Source organism: Mesocricetus auratus, unplaced genomic scaffold, assembly GCF_017639785.1.
Source record: "Mesocricetus auratus isolate SY011 unplaced genomic scaffold, BCM_Maur_2.0 Super-Scaffold_100022, whole genome shotgun sequence".
NCBI lineage: Eukaryota > Metazoa > Chordata > Mammalia > Rodentia > Cricetidae > Mesocricetus > Mesocricetus auratus.
The window spans coordinates 33,177,880-33,194,473 of NW_024429203.1; the positions used below are offsets into that span (position 1 = coordinate 33,177,880).

The following is a 16,594-nucleotide window of genomic DNA, read 5'->3' on the forward strand; positions in this document are numbered from 1 at the left end:
GATCTCTGATCCCTCAGGCATGTCCTCCCTTTCACTAATGCCAGTTCACTGTTCCCCAGGGACGGAGTCAAGGAAAAGAGCAGTGTGTTCACAAATGCAGGCGCTTGCATTAAGAATGCTTTATTTACATTAAAATATGAGCAGCATTTCCAATAAAACAGGAAACACTTTATAGTGTATCTACAAAATTTACTACAATATATGCTGTATTTTAAGTGTGCCTAAGAAGGTAAGGAATGTCATGATCAACCCTGCATACTCTGTGGTACTGGCCCTGAAGATGGTGGTGTTTAAATTGGGCAGTCATAGACATGAATTTCCTGGTCATCTCCAACAGACACAATTTTTGATCCATTTCCATTATATTTTACTCCCCAAACCTGTAAATAGAAACAAAAACAAAAAGCATTCTAATTCCTGTATTTTGGGTAAGGAATGCTTAAGGAATCAACACTGTGCCTTTCTTCTGAATCTAGACTAGCAAGAGGCCAACAACAATGGAGCCTAGCCTCTAACTGGCCACTTCCTCAGGCTGTTGTGGAATAGCACTTCCCCCTCAAAAATGTAACAATCTACTGTCCTTTCAAAGGTTCAGAAGCCAGGGGTTGCCTAATGCCATAAAGGAGTTCCTGCCTGGGCCCAGCCCTATCCTCCCAAAAGGAGAAGTCTGCAGGCAAAACTGCATACCACTCACCCACCTCCTGTGCCCACCCCCCCACCCCAACATGGCCAATCATTACCCTATCTCAAAGGCCCGGGAACTAGACAACACGGTACCGAGATCTAAACATCACGGTACCAAGCACCACTGATTTTTTTTTGGTCTGTGCTTGAATTAGCCGCTTCATACTTCCTCTCTGAATGAATGTGGCTGAATTAGACTTGTGATTACTACAAATTCTGTGTGGTTAGACTGTCACCCTCACCATCAGATTGGAGGCTAGCCTTGGTTTTAGGCCATACCTCACTTCCATTCCAAACATTTTTCTCTGAAACACCATTATAACAGCCCCACAATAAGCAACACAACTAGGACTTACTAAAATGCTTAAAGTCAATAGTAGACTACCAAGATTCAACTCTTCAATTTCACTGTGATAATTTAAGATAAATGCAAAGCTGCATGAATAATTATGCTAGTTTATGGTAAGATGTACTCAAAAAGAAAAATACATAAGATCTCTAAAGCCCAATTTGTTTCTCTGAGCATTGTACTTTTTATGCTGCCTAGTTCCCTTTTCCTCTAGAGTCTAAACCCTCTACTTAGAGTTGCTGAGAACAGCAATAAGGGCAATAAGCAGGAGAGTTACAAGTAGTCTAAGCCAAGCAGGGGGGCTCATACCTGTAATTCAGGCAGGAGGACTGCACAAAGTTCAAGGCCAGTCTGGGCTAAAGTACAGGGTTGCTTTAAAGATCCATTCCCCTTGGTCAAAAATGGGGAAATAGGGATTCTCAGGTCCATGTGGCACTGAATGAATTAGAATCCACTTCCTTTTGGAAAGTAAAGGCTGGGGCCAGGCAAGTAGTATGCTGCCACTGTAGACCTTCCAGCTTCAGCCTCCAGAGTGCTGGATGACAGCCATGTGTCCAAACTTGCCCTCAGCTCAGAGGTAGCGTTTTATGACTCCTCCTGGGAGTCTTATGGAGAGTAAGGACCAAGAAGGATCTATAACGTTCCCATTTCCCATTTACCTTACAAAGACAAAGATAGTCTCCCTAAGATGGAAACCAGTCTTAGCACTATCATTACAAGAAAACAAACTGTAACCTCTACATTTAAAAAAAAAAAATCACATGCCTAGATAATTCCAAAAATGTAAATGATGATTATGTTAAGCAATGGAACCTCCCAAAGAGGGAGGTTCCCCTAGAAGTCCCCAGAAAAGGGTCCCAAATTTAGGTGTATAATTTCAGAGAAGGAAAGTGGTCAGCTGTGCCTCAGAGTCACAAGGCTAACATGTCCTAGGGTTCTACCACTCTTAACTCCAACAGAAAGGCTAATAAAGGAATGTGACCAGCAAGCTAAACACAAAAGAATTTACATGCTTATTTGTACCTGATCCTGGTGATCAAAGAATGTGTGAACACAGGTCCTTGTTCCAACATCCCAAACCTTTACACTTTTGTCAGATGAACTGTTTCAAAAGCAAAAGGTTAGAATCAGAACACTGACTTAACCTGTACTCCTTTGCAGACTTACACACTTTACACACTTCTAACCTTAGAGGCCCCTTGTTGCTAGACAAGAGCTTGGGTACAATAATCACCAGATGACTATCTCCCCACAAGGCGGCCAACATTCTCTTCATCAGCTTGGCCTGCCTGCAAAGTACCATCGTCAGGAGCTTCAAGCTTATCTACCCCTTTCTGGATGAGAGGGAGGTTTTGTGAAGTGTCAAAAGCTCTCAGAACCACTGAGCAATGCCCTTCAGCTGTCCATCCCCGCTTCTGAACCTCCTCAGTCTTTAGGGCCTTGGATAGCACTGGCATCCATAAGCACATTTGATAGGCAGATCTTCAGATTCTATGTTCCTCTTGGAACACCAGGATATGTCAAGATATTAAATGGAAACCTAGACTTAAGAAAAATCTAAGATTTCAATAATTTATAAGAATATCTCTGATCAAGCAGAGATCAACCAACTTCATTAAAACAACAATGATGCCCTTTTAAAGCTAACTTGATATTTTTGGTTTTTTTGTTTTGTTTTGTTTTTTGGACAGGGTCTCTCTACATAGATCTAGCTGGCTCTGAAATCACTATGTAGACTAGTCTGACCTTGAAGTCACAGAGATCCACCTGCCTCTACCTCTTCAGGGCTGGGATTAAGGATTGTGACACCATGCCTGGCCCAGGCAACTTGAATTTTATTACTTTAAAAAGTTTTAAATTTTATTTATATGTATAAGCATTTTGTCTGAATGTATGTTAGTAGGCCAGAACAGGGCTTGGGGTCCCATGGGACTGAGGTTTCAGATGATTGTGAGCCACCACGTGGGTGCTGGAAATCGAAGAGTGGCTAACCAGCGCTCTTAAACTGCTGAGCCATCTCTCTAGCCCCAGGCTTGTTAAAAAGTCAGGTAATGTACTCTCTCAATTTTAAGGCACATTATCAGAAGACTGCTCTCCCCTGCCAAGTGCTTTAGAAATTTATGACTTCTACGTACCTGGAGACAAAGTGAGTGTCATCAGGACAGAACGCGACATTCAGCACCCAGGATGCGTGGCCACTCAGTGTGCCAGCCAAGTTGGCATGTTGTCTAGAAGAAGAAAGATTCAAACAGAATGGAGATGCTAATTTGGGGGACTCTAATTGCGGAGTTGGTTAATGAACTATTAGCTCTACTCACATGGCTGAGTGTGACATCAGAATGGCCATATGTCAAAAATTCCATTTTCAGTGAAGTAGCACCAAACACCAGACACATTTTTATAGCAGCATTAAGTTAAAAATATCAAGAGCTTGGAAGCCGCAGAAATGGCTCAGCCAACTCCAAGATGAGGAGACTGAGTAGCAGGGGTGAGCAGGCCAGCCAGACCCTCCTGCAGTAGGACCTTTCCCATGGTGACAGGAAAGCAGCAAGATGTGCCCATCATAACATATGAGGCTCAACAGAACTTTTGTGACCTGGTCAAGAACAAAGAGGGAGCTGGGTGTGGTGGCACATGCCTTTAATCCCAGCATTTGAGAGACAGAAGAAGGCAGATCTCTGTGATTTCGAGGCCAGTCTGCTCTACATATCAAGTTCCAGGCCAGCTAGGGCTATATAGTGAGACCCTGTCAAAACCAAAAATAAAACAACAGAACCCCATCAAAATAATAATAAAAAAAAAACCTTGAAAAGCCAAAAACAAAAGCAAAAACAAAAACAAAAACAAAAACACAAGCTAGGTCCAATTCCTACAACTATTTTCATGTTTTATTTTGAAAAAGGTTTTTATTTTATATGTGTGTTCCATCTGTGTGCAGGTGCCCATGAAGTCCAAAGGGGACATAAGGCCCTGGAGCTGGAGTTGCAGGTGACTGAGCACCAGTATGAGAACTAAACTCTGGAAGACTGGCAAGTGCTCTTAATGCTGAGTCATCCCAGGGAACCAAATGCCTATGACAGGAGAACCTGGTCCTGAGGTCAGCAAATCTGCCTCTAGAAAAAAGCCTCAGTTAGGAAGAGCAGCAGCAGCCCTTGAAGGATGTAGTGGACCCCCACGAGGGTAAGAACTCATGAGGTTCACTATTGCTAGGGCAATCACCACCTTCAGCTAAGGGGAGGCACTATGCCATGTTGCCTCAACAGCTTGGGAAGTCATGAAAGAGCAGCGAAAACTAACAGAGATACCCAAAACCGCCACGCCTAAGCAGACTCTATTGCTAACAAGCTCAAGCAACGTTTAGAGTCTCTTCTTGTGGCCCCAGCATCCTCTCACCACTAATGTCAAAAGCAGCATGCCCTTCTGATCGCAGAGGTCAGCTTTCAAACGGCTCACGGAGGCCCACAAAGGACATATTGGAGTGAGAAATGTGTAAGATAGATTAGAAAAGAACTGGAGAATGATGAACTAGAAGCACACTTAGCAGGGAGACGCATAATGAAACCCAGGACAGCACAAGGCATACACTGTCAACAGCGGGGATGAGAGTGTGGGAGGGAGGAACACAGCAGAAGGGAGAGCAGTGTGGGCCCTCAATGGTGGAGCTGAGCACACCACAGCAATCTGCTCCCTCCTATGCCATCAGTCCACAACATCTCTCAATAGGCTCCCCACCTGGACCTACAAGGCAGCTTACCAACTGGGGTTCCCTAACCAGAAGTCAGCTTGCATATCTGACTGTAGGAGCCTGGAAGAGATGCCCTAGGTTCTTACTGTCACTCGAGGCCAGCTACAGTCAGAGCTCCATTTCCTCAGCTGTATGCTACGTATCTACACAGAAGAATTGGATACCAGGGAGCCAAACCACCTGGTCCCTGAAAAAGAGCAGCAGTATCCAATCCTACTGGGGTTAGAAAGATGTACTTTTCCTCCACACAGACCTTGGGGACACACTATAAGTTCCAGCAGGAGGGGCTGGCTGGGGGAGAAATGGCTGGGAGTTCAAAGCATTCAAGCTGACTTATGGCCATAGAGCAGGCACAAATTCCTTGAGTGGCTCCTATCAGTAAAGGGAAAAGCTATCATTGTTGCTGAGACCTTTACTCTTAGAAAGGTAACTCACACATCATAGATCTTGATGTAGCCATCATCTGAAGCCGTGACAAGGAGCTGGGAATCAGGGGAAAAGGTCAAGGATCGAATGGGCATCGCATGGCCTGAAATTCAGAAAAGCTGTTAAACTGGCAGCCCGCGACACAAGCTTTCCGCTAATAGTGCCCTTTTAATGACCACTAGTCACTGAGCTGGAACGACCCTGGAGCTTCAGTCAGAGAAGAAGGCACTGACTAGACCCTTCCTCCAGTCCCACAGGCCTCCAACCTCTTTCCTGGAGCCATCTCGTTCACTTCTCTAGCCAGCTGGGCCTCAATATATAGTGTTAAAATTCAAATCCAAGCAAAACCTTGGAGGTTGGAGAGACATCTCAGTGGTCAAGAGCACGTACTGCTCTTGCAGAAAACCCAAGTTCAGTTTCTAGCACCCATAACTGGAAGCTCACAACCATCGGTAACTCCGACTCCAATAGATCTGAAATCTGGCTTCTGTGCTTGTGTACATACACACACACACAAAAAAAAATCTTAAAAAAAAAAACCCCAAAACTGGCTGGTTGGCAATGGCATAAATCTTTAATCCTAGCACTCAGGAAGCAGAGGCAGGCCTGGTTTACATAATGAATTCCAGGACATCCATGGCCACACAGATACCCTGTCTCAAAGCAAAACAAAACAACACCCCCCACCCATTATAAATATGGCCAAATATGGAAATACGGGCTGCATCTGCACCTGATTTGTAAGGTTGAACAAATAACATTTGTAAGGTCCAACAAATAATAACACTATTTCTCTATCAAATCTTTTGCCGTTGGGTAAAGGGTAAATTAAGGTGATACATGGACTTGGTTATAATTCAAAATCAGACACAAGAGGAGCAGAGAGTCTCTGTCTCCTGCTCTGTCCTCTTCCGAAGGCCACCAGTGTGGAGATGGACAGCCTTCCAATCACAAAGTTCATGAGGAAAAAAGAGAAAACACACATAAATAAAAAGCAATCTATGTCACTAAAAAAGAACTATTGTGCCCAGATTAAAACCACAGTGCTGCCGGGTGATGGTGGCACACGCCTTTAATCCCAGCACTCGGGAGGCAGAGGCAGGCGGATCTCTGAGTTCAAGGCCGGGCTGGACCGACAGCCTCCAAAAAACAATACAGAGAAACCCTGTCTTGTAAAACCAAAAAAAAAAAAAAAAAAAAAAAAAAAAACCACAGTGCTATGTCTAACACATAGTGGCACTTCAGTTTTCCAACAGAGATTAAAAACAATTTAGATTAGTATTTTAATAAAAGAAGCATTCTTGCTTTGTGGCCTGATATCCATCCAGTGAGCTCAAAGTAGGATGAGGAATTGTGGGTACCTTCTAACGTATGCAGAAGTTTTCCAGTTGCAATATCAAAAATATTGATGATCCCGTCTATGGCTCCGCTGGCCAGGTATTTCCCATCAGGACTCTATGGGGAGAGATGGTGATTTGAGACGAATCGGTTAGCCTGTCTCTTCTGAATACAAGCCATCTCGCTAGTCTCAGATCTAAGTGGCTGCCAGGAACCACACCAATAGACAGCAGCTAATGAGCACTGCAGGGTCTATGCAGGGGACCACAGCTAAAGCAACTCGACAGAGAGGTTTCCTTACATATGCAATACTAAGGATGAATTTTCCTCTAGTGTCCAAAGAATATTCTTTTTTCCCACTTTCCACACCAAAAATGTTCACTTTCCCCACGTGAGTTCCTGTGGCCAGATACTGGGAGTCAGGAGAGAAGGCCAAAGTCCAGGCATCCACTGGAAAGGAAGCAAAGGGGAATGCCCAGTGAGAAGATTGGATCTTAATTTTCCACACTATAGTTTGACCAATTGATAGTCTTTAAACTTGGAGAAAGTGTCTCGAGTCAGGGAACCATGCTGTAAAGACTCTAATTCTTTTCTTTACCAAGTTTAAATTTTAAGAGATTCTTAATGTTTGTTTGTTTTTTTGTTTTGTTTTGTTTTTTAAATAAAAACCACCTGAACAATACCCACAACTGACATGAGAAATCAGAACCTCCATACTCTGGTGACAATGTAAAATGAAACAGCCACTCTGAGAACCAGTTTGACAGTTTCTTAGGTAAAAACAAACACCACAATACTCACAAGTCCACTGCTGGGAGCTACTCAGGAGGAATGAAAGCATGTACATAGAGACTCACACGCTCATCTCCACGGCAGCTTTATCACACATAGCTCAGCTGCAAACAGTCCAAATGAAATGTAAACAGTTCAACTGGCAAAATGAGGCGGGGAAAGTTGTACATCCTTACAAGAGAATATTACGTGTCAACAAAAAGGAACAAGCCTGTGCTGTAAGATGGATGACACTCAGAAACACTTTAAAAAACAATGAGGACTATGTATGTTCTGTCAGTTCTGTCTTTTAGAAAACCCTAACACACCGCTTTTGCCAGCCCTCATACATGTCATGTCCAAAAAAGAAGTATGGTTGTTTTTTAAAAAGTAATTTTTAAACATTTATTTATTTTTATTTTATGTGCACTAGTGTTTTGCCTGCATGTATGTCTGTGTAAGGGTGTTGGGTACTCTAGAACTGGAGTTACAGACAGTTGTGAGTCACCATGTGGATGCTGGGAATTGAACCTGAGTTCTCTGGAAGAGTAGTCAGTGCTTTTAAGTGCCTAGACATCTCTCTGGCCACAAGAAGTATGTTTTTAAAAGTCCTACTATAATTAGCTATTTATAGAGCAAATGATTAATAGAAACCCCAACTTTTATTTCTCAATGCTTAACAAAATGATTCTTTCAAATTATCTTGGCAATACAGATCCTTTCCTACCAGATGTCTTCAGGCACAAAACAGGAACCATGTGCACTCATCAAAACCTGCACTCTAAGACGTAACCTTAATACTTGCAGAGTAAATGTTTATTCCAAACCCTAAGTTCCTCCTCCTCCTCACCAAGAGTTGCTTTTCTTTTCCCGTGGGCATTTTGGACATGATATTCAGGGACCTCTACACTGTCACCTTTGCTCGTGTCACCAGCTGGACAGCCACAACCTGGTGGAATGCCAATCATGGGGTCATTCCTCCAGCTTTACTTTGTCAATTTTCACTTTCTTCTTCAAGATCATGATTTTTCTCTCTCCACTCTATGTCTTTTGTGGTGGTACATTTTCAAAGCAAGTATGCTTTCCCTAGGTTCAGTAAACCCAGACTTACTTACCTAAAGCACTCAGCTAGTTAGCTGTCAGCAGCAAGGCTCACTCGTTATTTGACAGATTCCCTCCACCCCAAAGCACATCCATCTACTTTATTCTTTTCAATATCTTCTAAAACAGTCACCTTATGCCTGTAACACTGGCACTTGGGAAGCTAAGTAGAAGCAGCAGCCATGACTTTGAGGCCAGCCTGAGCTACATGGTAAGACCTTTTCTCAAAAAAAACTGGAGCCCCAAAGCCCCTAAACAATGTAACCCCTAAAACATAACAAAAACAACCCAGTAACTTCCTCAATGAAAAGCAAGCTGGACAGACATAAATAAAACCTTTTACTTGAAACCAATGCAGCACTTACTTCTTCACATAAGATGTGTATAAGGCCACAACAATTACACATTAACCAGTGTCACTGTCCTGAGACAGTGCAGGTACTCAAGATGAAAAAGTGGCAACAGGGACAGAGATGGCTCAGTGGACAAAGGCACCTGCCACCAAATCTGATGACCTGAGCTCAAGTCCCACATGGAAGAACTGACTCCCACAAATTGCCCTCTGACTTTCACACACACACATGCACTCACACACACAAAACAAACAATGTAATAAAAATATTCTTTAAAAGCAGCCACAGAGCTGATTCTCTTTCTAATGCTCCTTATGTTCAGGATGCGAGCAGGTTTTGCAGGATGGCTGGAGATCCCTGCTCTCCATGAATAATGCAAGCAGAGAAGAGTGTAGACAGCCATCTGGGAAGTCACCAGAAAGGATCCAAGTGTTTTTTTCCAGATATACATTTCAGTCTCACACTTTTTATTTTAAAGATTTATTTATTTATTATGTATACAGTGCTCTGTATACATGTATGCCTGCAGGCCAGAAGAGGGCATCAGATCTCATTACAGATGGTTGTGAGCCACCATGGTTGCGGGGAATTGAACTCATGACCTCTGGAAGAACAGTCAGTGCTCTTAACCTCTGAGTCATCTCTCCAGCCCTCTAGCCTCACACGCTTAAAATATGATTCAGTGGATCCAAAAGGGACTGGACAAAAACTGCAGCAGGAAGAGTCAAGGAGACTTGACTTCTGAGGAGAGAGGCACTCAGTTGCTAGACTATGGGGGCATCCTTACAAGTCCTGGAACCTTCACTGTATGTAATACAAGGGTCCACAGCAGCTAGGAGCATAAATGGAGCAAGGCAAGTCTATTGGGGAATCAGCTCCCCCAAGAGCCTGATCAGCTCTTTCATAATCCTCCCACAAAGGAGTGTGTGGAGAGATGCCAAGCTATCTGCATCTCTGGAGATCACTGCCCACTGAACAGAACAGGCTTTGTTATGAGAACCACATAGGCATTTTAAGTGAACAGGAGGCTAAAAAGAATCTTGAAATGTCATAGTGTTTGTTCTACACCATTTAGTTCACTAAAATTGTCCCTTACCATCTCAGATAATGCTCAACGAGGTTGAGGAGTAAGAGCACTGGTCCACAGTACTTTAAAAAAAGATCCATGAACTTGTTTCTTCCTCTCTACTTACCACACACTAGAGCCCAAGCACTTTGACCATAATTACAGAGATAACCACTATTTGGACCTGAGGATTCCACAAGGCAGTGAATGTGTCTCTTCAGGTGTCAGGCAGAGAAGCACTGGCATAGCCAGCACAGCTCCACAATCCCAAATGGTCAATTCTGAAATCCAAACAACTGGTTTGGGTTTCCCAATCCATTTGGCAGCAAAACTGGGCCTGAACTACCCTGTGTGATTACAATGGCATTAGGGTTGGATTAGAGTGACTACAGTTCTGAACTAGAAACACTCTCTCCCTAACAGGTCTGAAAAGGGACTGTGGACCTCTATCACCTCCCCTCAATGTATAAAATTCTTACCTGGTCCTGCATCTATAGACTTGATCTGCTTGCCATTTTCCAAGTCCCAAAGACGAATATGAGCATCCAGAGAGCTGGATGCAGCAATGGGAAGGGTGTGGCTGATATCCACTGACACCACTCCAAGCTGATGTCCCTCCAGGCTCCACTGTAGCTCCAGCCTCTCATCACGCCTACAGGGGAGACAGAAATGCTTCTTTACACACAATATACTATACTGGCATCAGAACGTCTATGTTCTTAGACATTACCAACAAAAGGTCAATGAGATGAGAACCTGAGAACTAAACATAGAGTGTAGCCAGGTTTAACTCTGGGGCTCCCCACCACACACAGCTTTAATTCCAAATAACAGGGACCCAAACAAGAAAAAAATAAGCTGTTCTTCTAAAGCTATTATGTTGCTATTGTTTCTTGCCCAGAAAATCAATACTTTCCTTATAGAAGCAAAGCCCTTGTTCCAAATTTCCAAGGATTTGAAAGGGAGAAGTACTCACCATTTCCAAACCTTCACTAGGTCATCCAGGGACCCTGTGACCACAGTTTCAGTGTTTTCCTTTTTGTTTGTCCCCCAGGCAACTGACCAAATGGCATCATCATGGGCTAGAAAGGAAAGTACTTCATTTAAAGTTTCTATGCACACAACTCCTAAATTCAATGTGATAAAAACAAAGCTGAAAAATACGCTGACAACTTTCAAATAATGTCCACTTTTACCTATTTCTTCATGGTTCCACTGGGTACACCCCACAACGTGTTTACTGGACTTGTCAGTGAAACTACATAAAAACTAGTGGTTCTTGTTTAGTTTTAGTCACTTACCCTAAAACACAAGTTTACAAGAAGGGAAGCAGGAAGAGAACAAGGCAGGTCTTCAGACTCCAAATACAATGGCTGATCCATTAGTCTGCTTATTCATCAGACAATCAGACTAGAACAGCAATCACTTGTTCAAAATGACTAACGTGAGCAGAAAGTCTCCCATTCCCAAGGTCCTTAATTTGACTGGAACTGTACCTCAGAGGCCTTTGGAAACCAGGAGACAGTTCTATAAACAGTAGTGGCCTAAAAGGCATGAGGTGAGCCGGGTGTTGGAGGCACACTTCTTTAATCCCAGCACTTGGGAGGCACAGGCAGGTGGATCTCTGAGTTCGAGGCCAGCCTGGTCTGCAGAGGAGTTCCAGGACAGTCTCCAAAACAATACAGAGAAACTCTGTCTTGAAACCCCCCCCCAAAAAAAGGCATGAGGTATCTTTTACCATAAATGCCTTTATTATGCTTAATGAATCACTTATTACATTAATCCTTCCCTAAGTGTTGTCTTAATCACAGCTGCCTTTATGAAGTCCTGCCAAGATCATACCTGTGGTGACTTATGCATACAACTGCAGCATTTAGGAGACACAGGCAGGAGAATCATGAGACTAGGCAGTGAGTTCAAGGCAAGCCCGAGTTACAAGTGGAATCTTTTTCAAAAAACCAAGAGCTGCGGGCTGGAGAGATGGCTCAGAGGTTAAGAGCACCGACTGCTCTTCTAGAGGTCCTGAGTTCAATTCCCAGCAACCACATGGTGGCTCACAACCATCTAAAGTAAGATCTGGTGCTCTCTTCTGGTGTGCAGGCAAACATGTAGGTAGAACACTGTGTATGTAACAAAATCTTTAAAAAAAAAAAAAAAAACAAGAGCTGTGGACACAGCTAGAATGGGCAAGGCCCTGGACTTGATCCCCAGTGTTGAACTTCCCTCATGCTCCCAAAAGATCATTTTTATTTCACAAGTAGGGAATTGGAGGCTTGGAGATGCCTTGTAGTTCACCCAAGGATATGAAGCTAAGAAGGGGCAGGGCTAGGATTCAAACTCAGAAAATTAACTGAAGTATACATTTAGTCTAAATCTGGGAGCTACACATTTTGTGAGCTATACTGTGGAATCTGCAAAGCTGGATGCGTCTATTAAACAGGGTAAGTATACACAGCTTTATTTATGCCTGGTTACCATTTTTGGAGGCTACCTTTCCAAAACACGAAAGCTAAATGGATTAACTTAAAACAGCTGTTAAGTTACACATGCTGTCACAGCTTCCTTATAATCCTCACTAGACCCAAGCCTGCTAAGATTGCCACCTGGATGGTGTTAGTTTCATGTAGAGCCTGGCACACCTGAACAGCTGACTGGTTTAACTAGGGGTGGGGGTGGGGGACGGACGGACGGACGGACGACACTACCTAAATGTCACTTATTTGGAGTGGAAGAGCTTTTCTATTAGGTATTTACAAACTCCCAAGGCTGTTTCTAACCCATTTGATTGAACAGGATTACCCAGTCCACACACAAATGCTGCTCCAGTGCAGGTCTCTCACTAGGGAGCTCGTCCTTCAGCTGGCCTCAGATCTGCCTCAGCATGCACTCAGGTGCCACCGTTTCACCCTCTGCTTTCACAGAGAGACAAGAGTCTTCTAAAAGAGTTCCTACACTTGGAGTTATTTTTCACATATTTTCTTATTTACATTGTAGTACTGGGATTGGCCTTGTACATGTGAGGCAAGTGCTGTACCACTAAGCCACATCTCCAGTCCTCTTTTCACTTTTTAGATTAAGACAAGGGCTGCTTACATTGTCTAGATTGGTCTTGAACTCACAATCCCTCCTATCTAACTTCCTTAGCATCTAGGATTACTAGCCTGTTCCACCAGACCCAAATAGCTATTTATTTTTTGATTGGGTGTATTTGTTTTTGGCTACCATAGCCAATACTGCAAAGATCTATGTGTCTGGCTGGTGTGATAAAATCTTAAAGAAATCAAAAGGGACACATTTCGCAAAAAGAGTTTGCTTGAAGAGGTGGACTCCTTACCTTGCTCTTGCTTGAAGAGAATACTGTACTACAAAAGAACAGAACAGCAGACAGTCAGATTTCAGCTATCTCCCTCCAGCTCACCACGTGAGACGCTCACTATGTTACTTCCTTGCCCATCCTACACAATCCTTGGTTCCTACTCATGAAAGGCTTGTATAGCTACACCAGAGAAAAATCAGTTCATCTTGTTTCTTGAAGTGGGGGCTTTCTAGGTAGCAGGGTTGGATCAATTTTCCAGATTCACCCTCCTTAGTGTTGTTGCCACTACAGGTGTGCAGCATCCCACCTGACCACAACAAACCAGCCCCACCCACAAACCCCGTGTAAGACCAGTAAGTTACACTTCCTTCAACTCTGGTCAGTACGGAGCTGAGTCCTGTTTGCAACCTACTTTTGACTACATGGCTCATACACTTAGATTAGCTTTGTCCTTGGTCCTAAAGGTGCTTATGGACTGTTCTAGCTCCTATTTTTCAACTTTTACTTTTGTGTATAAATTCTGTTAAACTTCCTCTGTTACCCTCTAAATGGTGGTAAAGGTACATAAACTAATCTTAGTGTGGTGCCATATAACCCTGTAATGAGCAGGTACTAAAAGTCATCTAGGTTTTGGGAACAGGACAAGAATTAAACACTAATTTCTCCAACCATACACCAGGCAATGTATTGGCCTTGAACTTGCCAGTAACTAAAGTTTTTCCTCTCAGTGCAGACCTTACCTGGTTGGTCATTTCCTTAACCAAGAATGAAGATCTAAAGGCCAGACAGCCCTGTGAAAACAAAACCAGGGTTTCAGTAAGATGATGGTATCAGCACAAGAAGGCTACAGAGGATCCGCTACACCAAAGCAACCCTTTGTTATGAAGTTGTGACACCTTTTTATGGACCAGTCCCTGAGTCTTTCTCCCAGGGAGTCAAGAAATACACGTTGCCTCCATGAACGGATTCTTTTTCCCCAAATCTGACTGTAGCGGGTGACCGATACGTTCCTTTCTACTTCTCAGAAACAGAATTATTGGCCCTATTCATTTTAAATTTTGTTCAACTTAGAGATCAAACACTGGAATACATAAAATACACAACATTAGAAAGGAAACCTAGTATGTTGTCACTCTCCGGAGCAGTTATGTTCTATAGTCACCACAAATGGTAACAAACCATTCCTCTGGAGACCAGAAGCAGGTCACTGAAAGCCTCTGGGGCACATTTCTGTCAACTGTTCAATATGTAGCCATGTTTTATGTGTGATTCTGTTTGGTGACTATACATTAGTAATTCACTAATGTTGAACTCAGACTAAACGAAGACTAAAGTATTTTCTCTAAGACTCATCAGAGCTTTCCTGAACTGGATACGAGCATGGGATCCAATTCCCACAATATGCCAGAGGGTTACAGGATCTCTACTCAACAAACACACACAGAGAAATGAGAAGGCATGGCACCAAAGCCCACTTTCTTTAGAGCAGAAACAGGGCAGAGTGCAGATTCAGAAGTGGGCATTAAGTGGCTCAAAAGATTCAACACCCTGCACATGTTTCTAAAGATTACAAATAAATGTTTAGTATGGAAATTCACAACAGAATCCAGGTGTAATCTACATGTGGAAAATAATTTTCTCAAATCACCAAAAGAAAACTTGTGGCAGCAAAACACGCATGGCTCTTTATAAATACATTATATAATAAGAACTAGCAGAATCTAGGAGATGCTATGTCAGAAGGTGGCAAATTTAAACAACATCCTGCCAGATATACCATAATCCTAGTACATTAGAGGTACTAATCCTGGCTTTGTGGTAAGACCCTGTTTCAAAACAAAGAACAACAACAACAACAAAAATCCCATCACAGCATCCTGACATGCAAATATCACGATCTTTTAAGCATTAACCAAGTCATATTTAATGTTGTGTGTTCATTGTGTGCACGCATAATGGGATTATATGCTAAATTTCAGTGAGAGGTTAAGAAAGACAAGGGAACTAATTTTCTTCTAATCCAAGTTCACCACTCCCTCAGTTTCATTCTCAGACAGCTTAATAGGCCATACACCTCAGGCATCCAGGCTCAAACTGGCAAGCCAAACAGGAAATCAGATACATGATTCCTAAAGAGCTTTAAGTGGTCTTTATCAGGTGGGCTAATTTGTGACTCAAGAACAGGGCTTCGCCCAGACTAGAAAGAAAGGCCACTTTGGCTGAACAAGTGCCATGAAAACTCTGACTGAGCATCAGCCCTTAGTGAGGCAGCCTCCTCTCTGCCAATCTGGATCTCACATTTGAAAACAGAGAAAAACAACACCTTTAAAAGTAGGAAGACTTATAAGGAGCCAACTTTTAAAAAGTTATCCTCAAAATAGGGTGTGCAATTCTATCAGGCTGAGCCGCTGAGAATGTACTGCACTCTGCCCTACTTTAAATACTACCGATTTTAAATATTTTAAATACTATACTGAACCTTCATTAACTGCTTAGTAGGCATTCTAACCAGTTCTATTCTCCCGGGAAGATAAGAGAGGCTTACAGAGGTTGAGGGAAGCATCCCTAAGAAGGTCAATACAAGTTATAGTCCATGCTACGCCACATCTCCTGACAGGTAATTTCAGAACTAAGAGACATCTAGAAGCCTCCTCTTACACCACCTTCTCTCTTTAGGAAAAATTCCCAGTTAGAATTCAATGCTCATTCCTCAGTGTTCACAGGGATTAACCTATATCTCTATAGAAGTTTCTCGGGCACAATACCGTACGGCACTCGAAAGGAACTCAGTCTCTACTTCCTAGTGTGCCTCGACGTGAAGCTCGCTACCTAATGGCGTGGCTAAATACTAAAGAACTTGTGCTAAGACAGTCCTCTATCTGGAGGAAAACTACCTCCCCCTCAAAGGGGTCGGGGGATGCACAGCACATGATCTGGATTAAAAGAAGTCCACCTACGGGCCTTCTGTCTGCCCTCGGGACTCGTGCCTCCGGGTTAGCCAGTGTAAGCAGTCACGGAAGTCACCCCTGGAGCCTCCGTGAACAAACCTGCTGTGGAGGCCTCCAAGCCTCCCTTGCTCACCAGCCTCCCTGCCCCGGCAGGGAGCAGTTCCAACGACCCCCATAGCCAACTGCCCAGCACACCAACTCACCGCTGCACAGCCCGCGGCACAGCGCTCTGACGTCAGCGGGACGCGACCGTGGCGCTCACGGATGAGCTATGAAGGGGCGGGGCCTCTGCTCTTACCGGGGCCCTGAAGGCACGGCGCCGCCTGCTGGCTTCGCGCCATGTAGATGTTGGTTCTTTAAACTCAATTTAGGACCTACGAGTGAGTCCAGTGTTAAATTAGTGGCTTGTGAGCGACAACACTAAGCAATGAGATGCAAATGAGTACTTGGCATGCTGAATTTCTACAGTCCTGTTCTTCTATGAGTAGAGAGAGGGA

At 43.4% G+C, this 16,594-nt stretch overlaps 1 protein-coding gene across 2 annotated transcripts; it reads right to left on the reverse strand.

Moving 5' to 3' along the window:
* Positions 1-104: 104 nt before the first annotated feature.
* Positions 105-16,366, reverse strand: Wdr61 (WD repeat domain 61). Of its 2 annotated transcripts, none has more exons than XM_005069557.4 (11): positions 16,301-16,366; positions 13,890-13,940; positions 13,168-13,195; positions 10,810-10,915; positions 10,313-10,485; positions 6,844-6,992; positions 6,566-6,659; positions 5,214-5,307; positions 3,169-3,261; positions 2,057-2,135; positions 105-380 (listed from the first exon to the last, which is right to left on the reverse strand). In XM_005069557.4, exons 2-11 carry the CDS (start codon positions 13,899-13,901, stop codon positions 291-293), a joined length of 918 nt encoding a protein of 305 aa, XP_005069614.1. In that variant the 5' UTR covers positions 13,902-13,940; positions 16,301-16,366; the 3' UTR covers positions 105-290. The 2 variants fall into 2 exon arrangements, with proteins under 2 accessions (XP_005069614.1, XP_040585697.1); XM_040729763.1 differs by lacking the exon at positions 16,301-16,366 and adding an exon at positions 16,197-16,221.
* Between the last annotated feature and the right edge of the window lie 228 nt (positions 16,367-16,594).

What these genes read in the sequence shown, in the direction of transcription:
- Wdr61 (XM_005069557.4), bottom strand. An exon ending in CTAGTGAAGGTTTGGAAATG is followed by an intron (nt 10,486 to 10,809) that starts GTGAGTACTTCT and finishes TCTCCCCTGTAG; the next exon opens with GCGTGATGAGAGGCTGGAGC. An exon ending in TACATCAAGATCTATGATGT is followed by an intron (nt 3,262 to 5,213) that starts GTGAGTTACCTT and finishes TTCTTCTTCTAG; the next exon opens with ACAACATGCCAACTTGGCTG.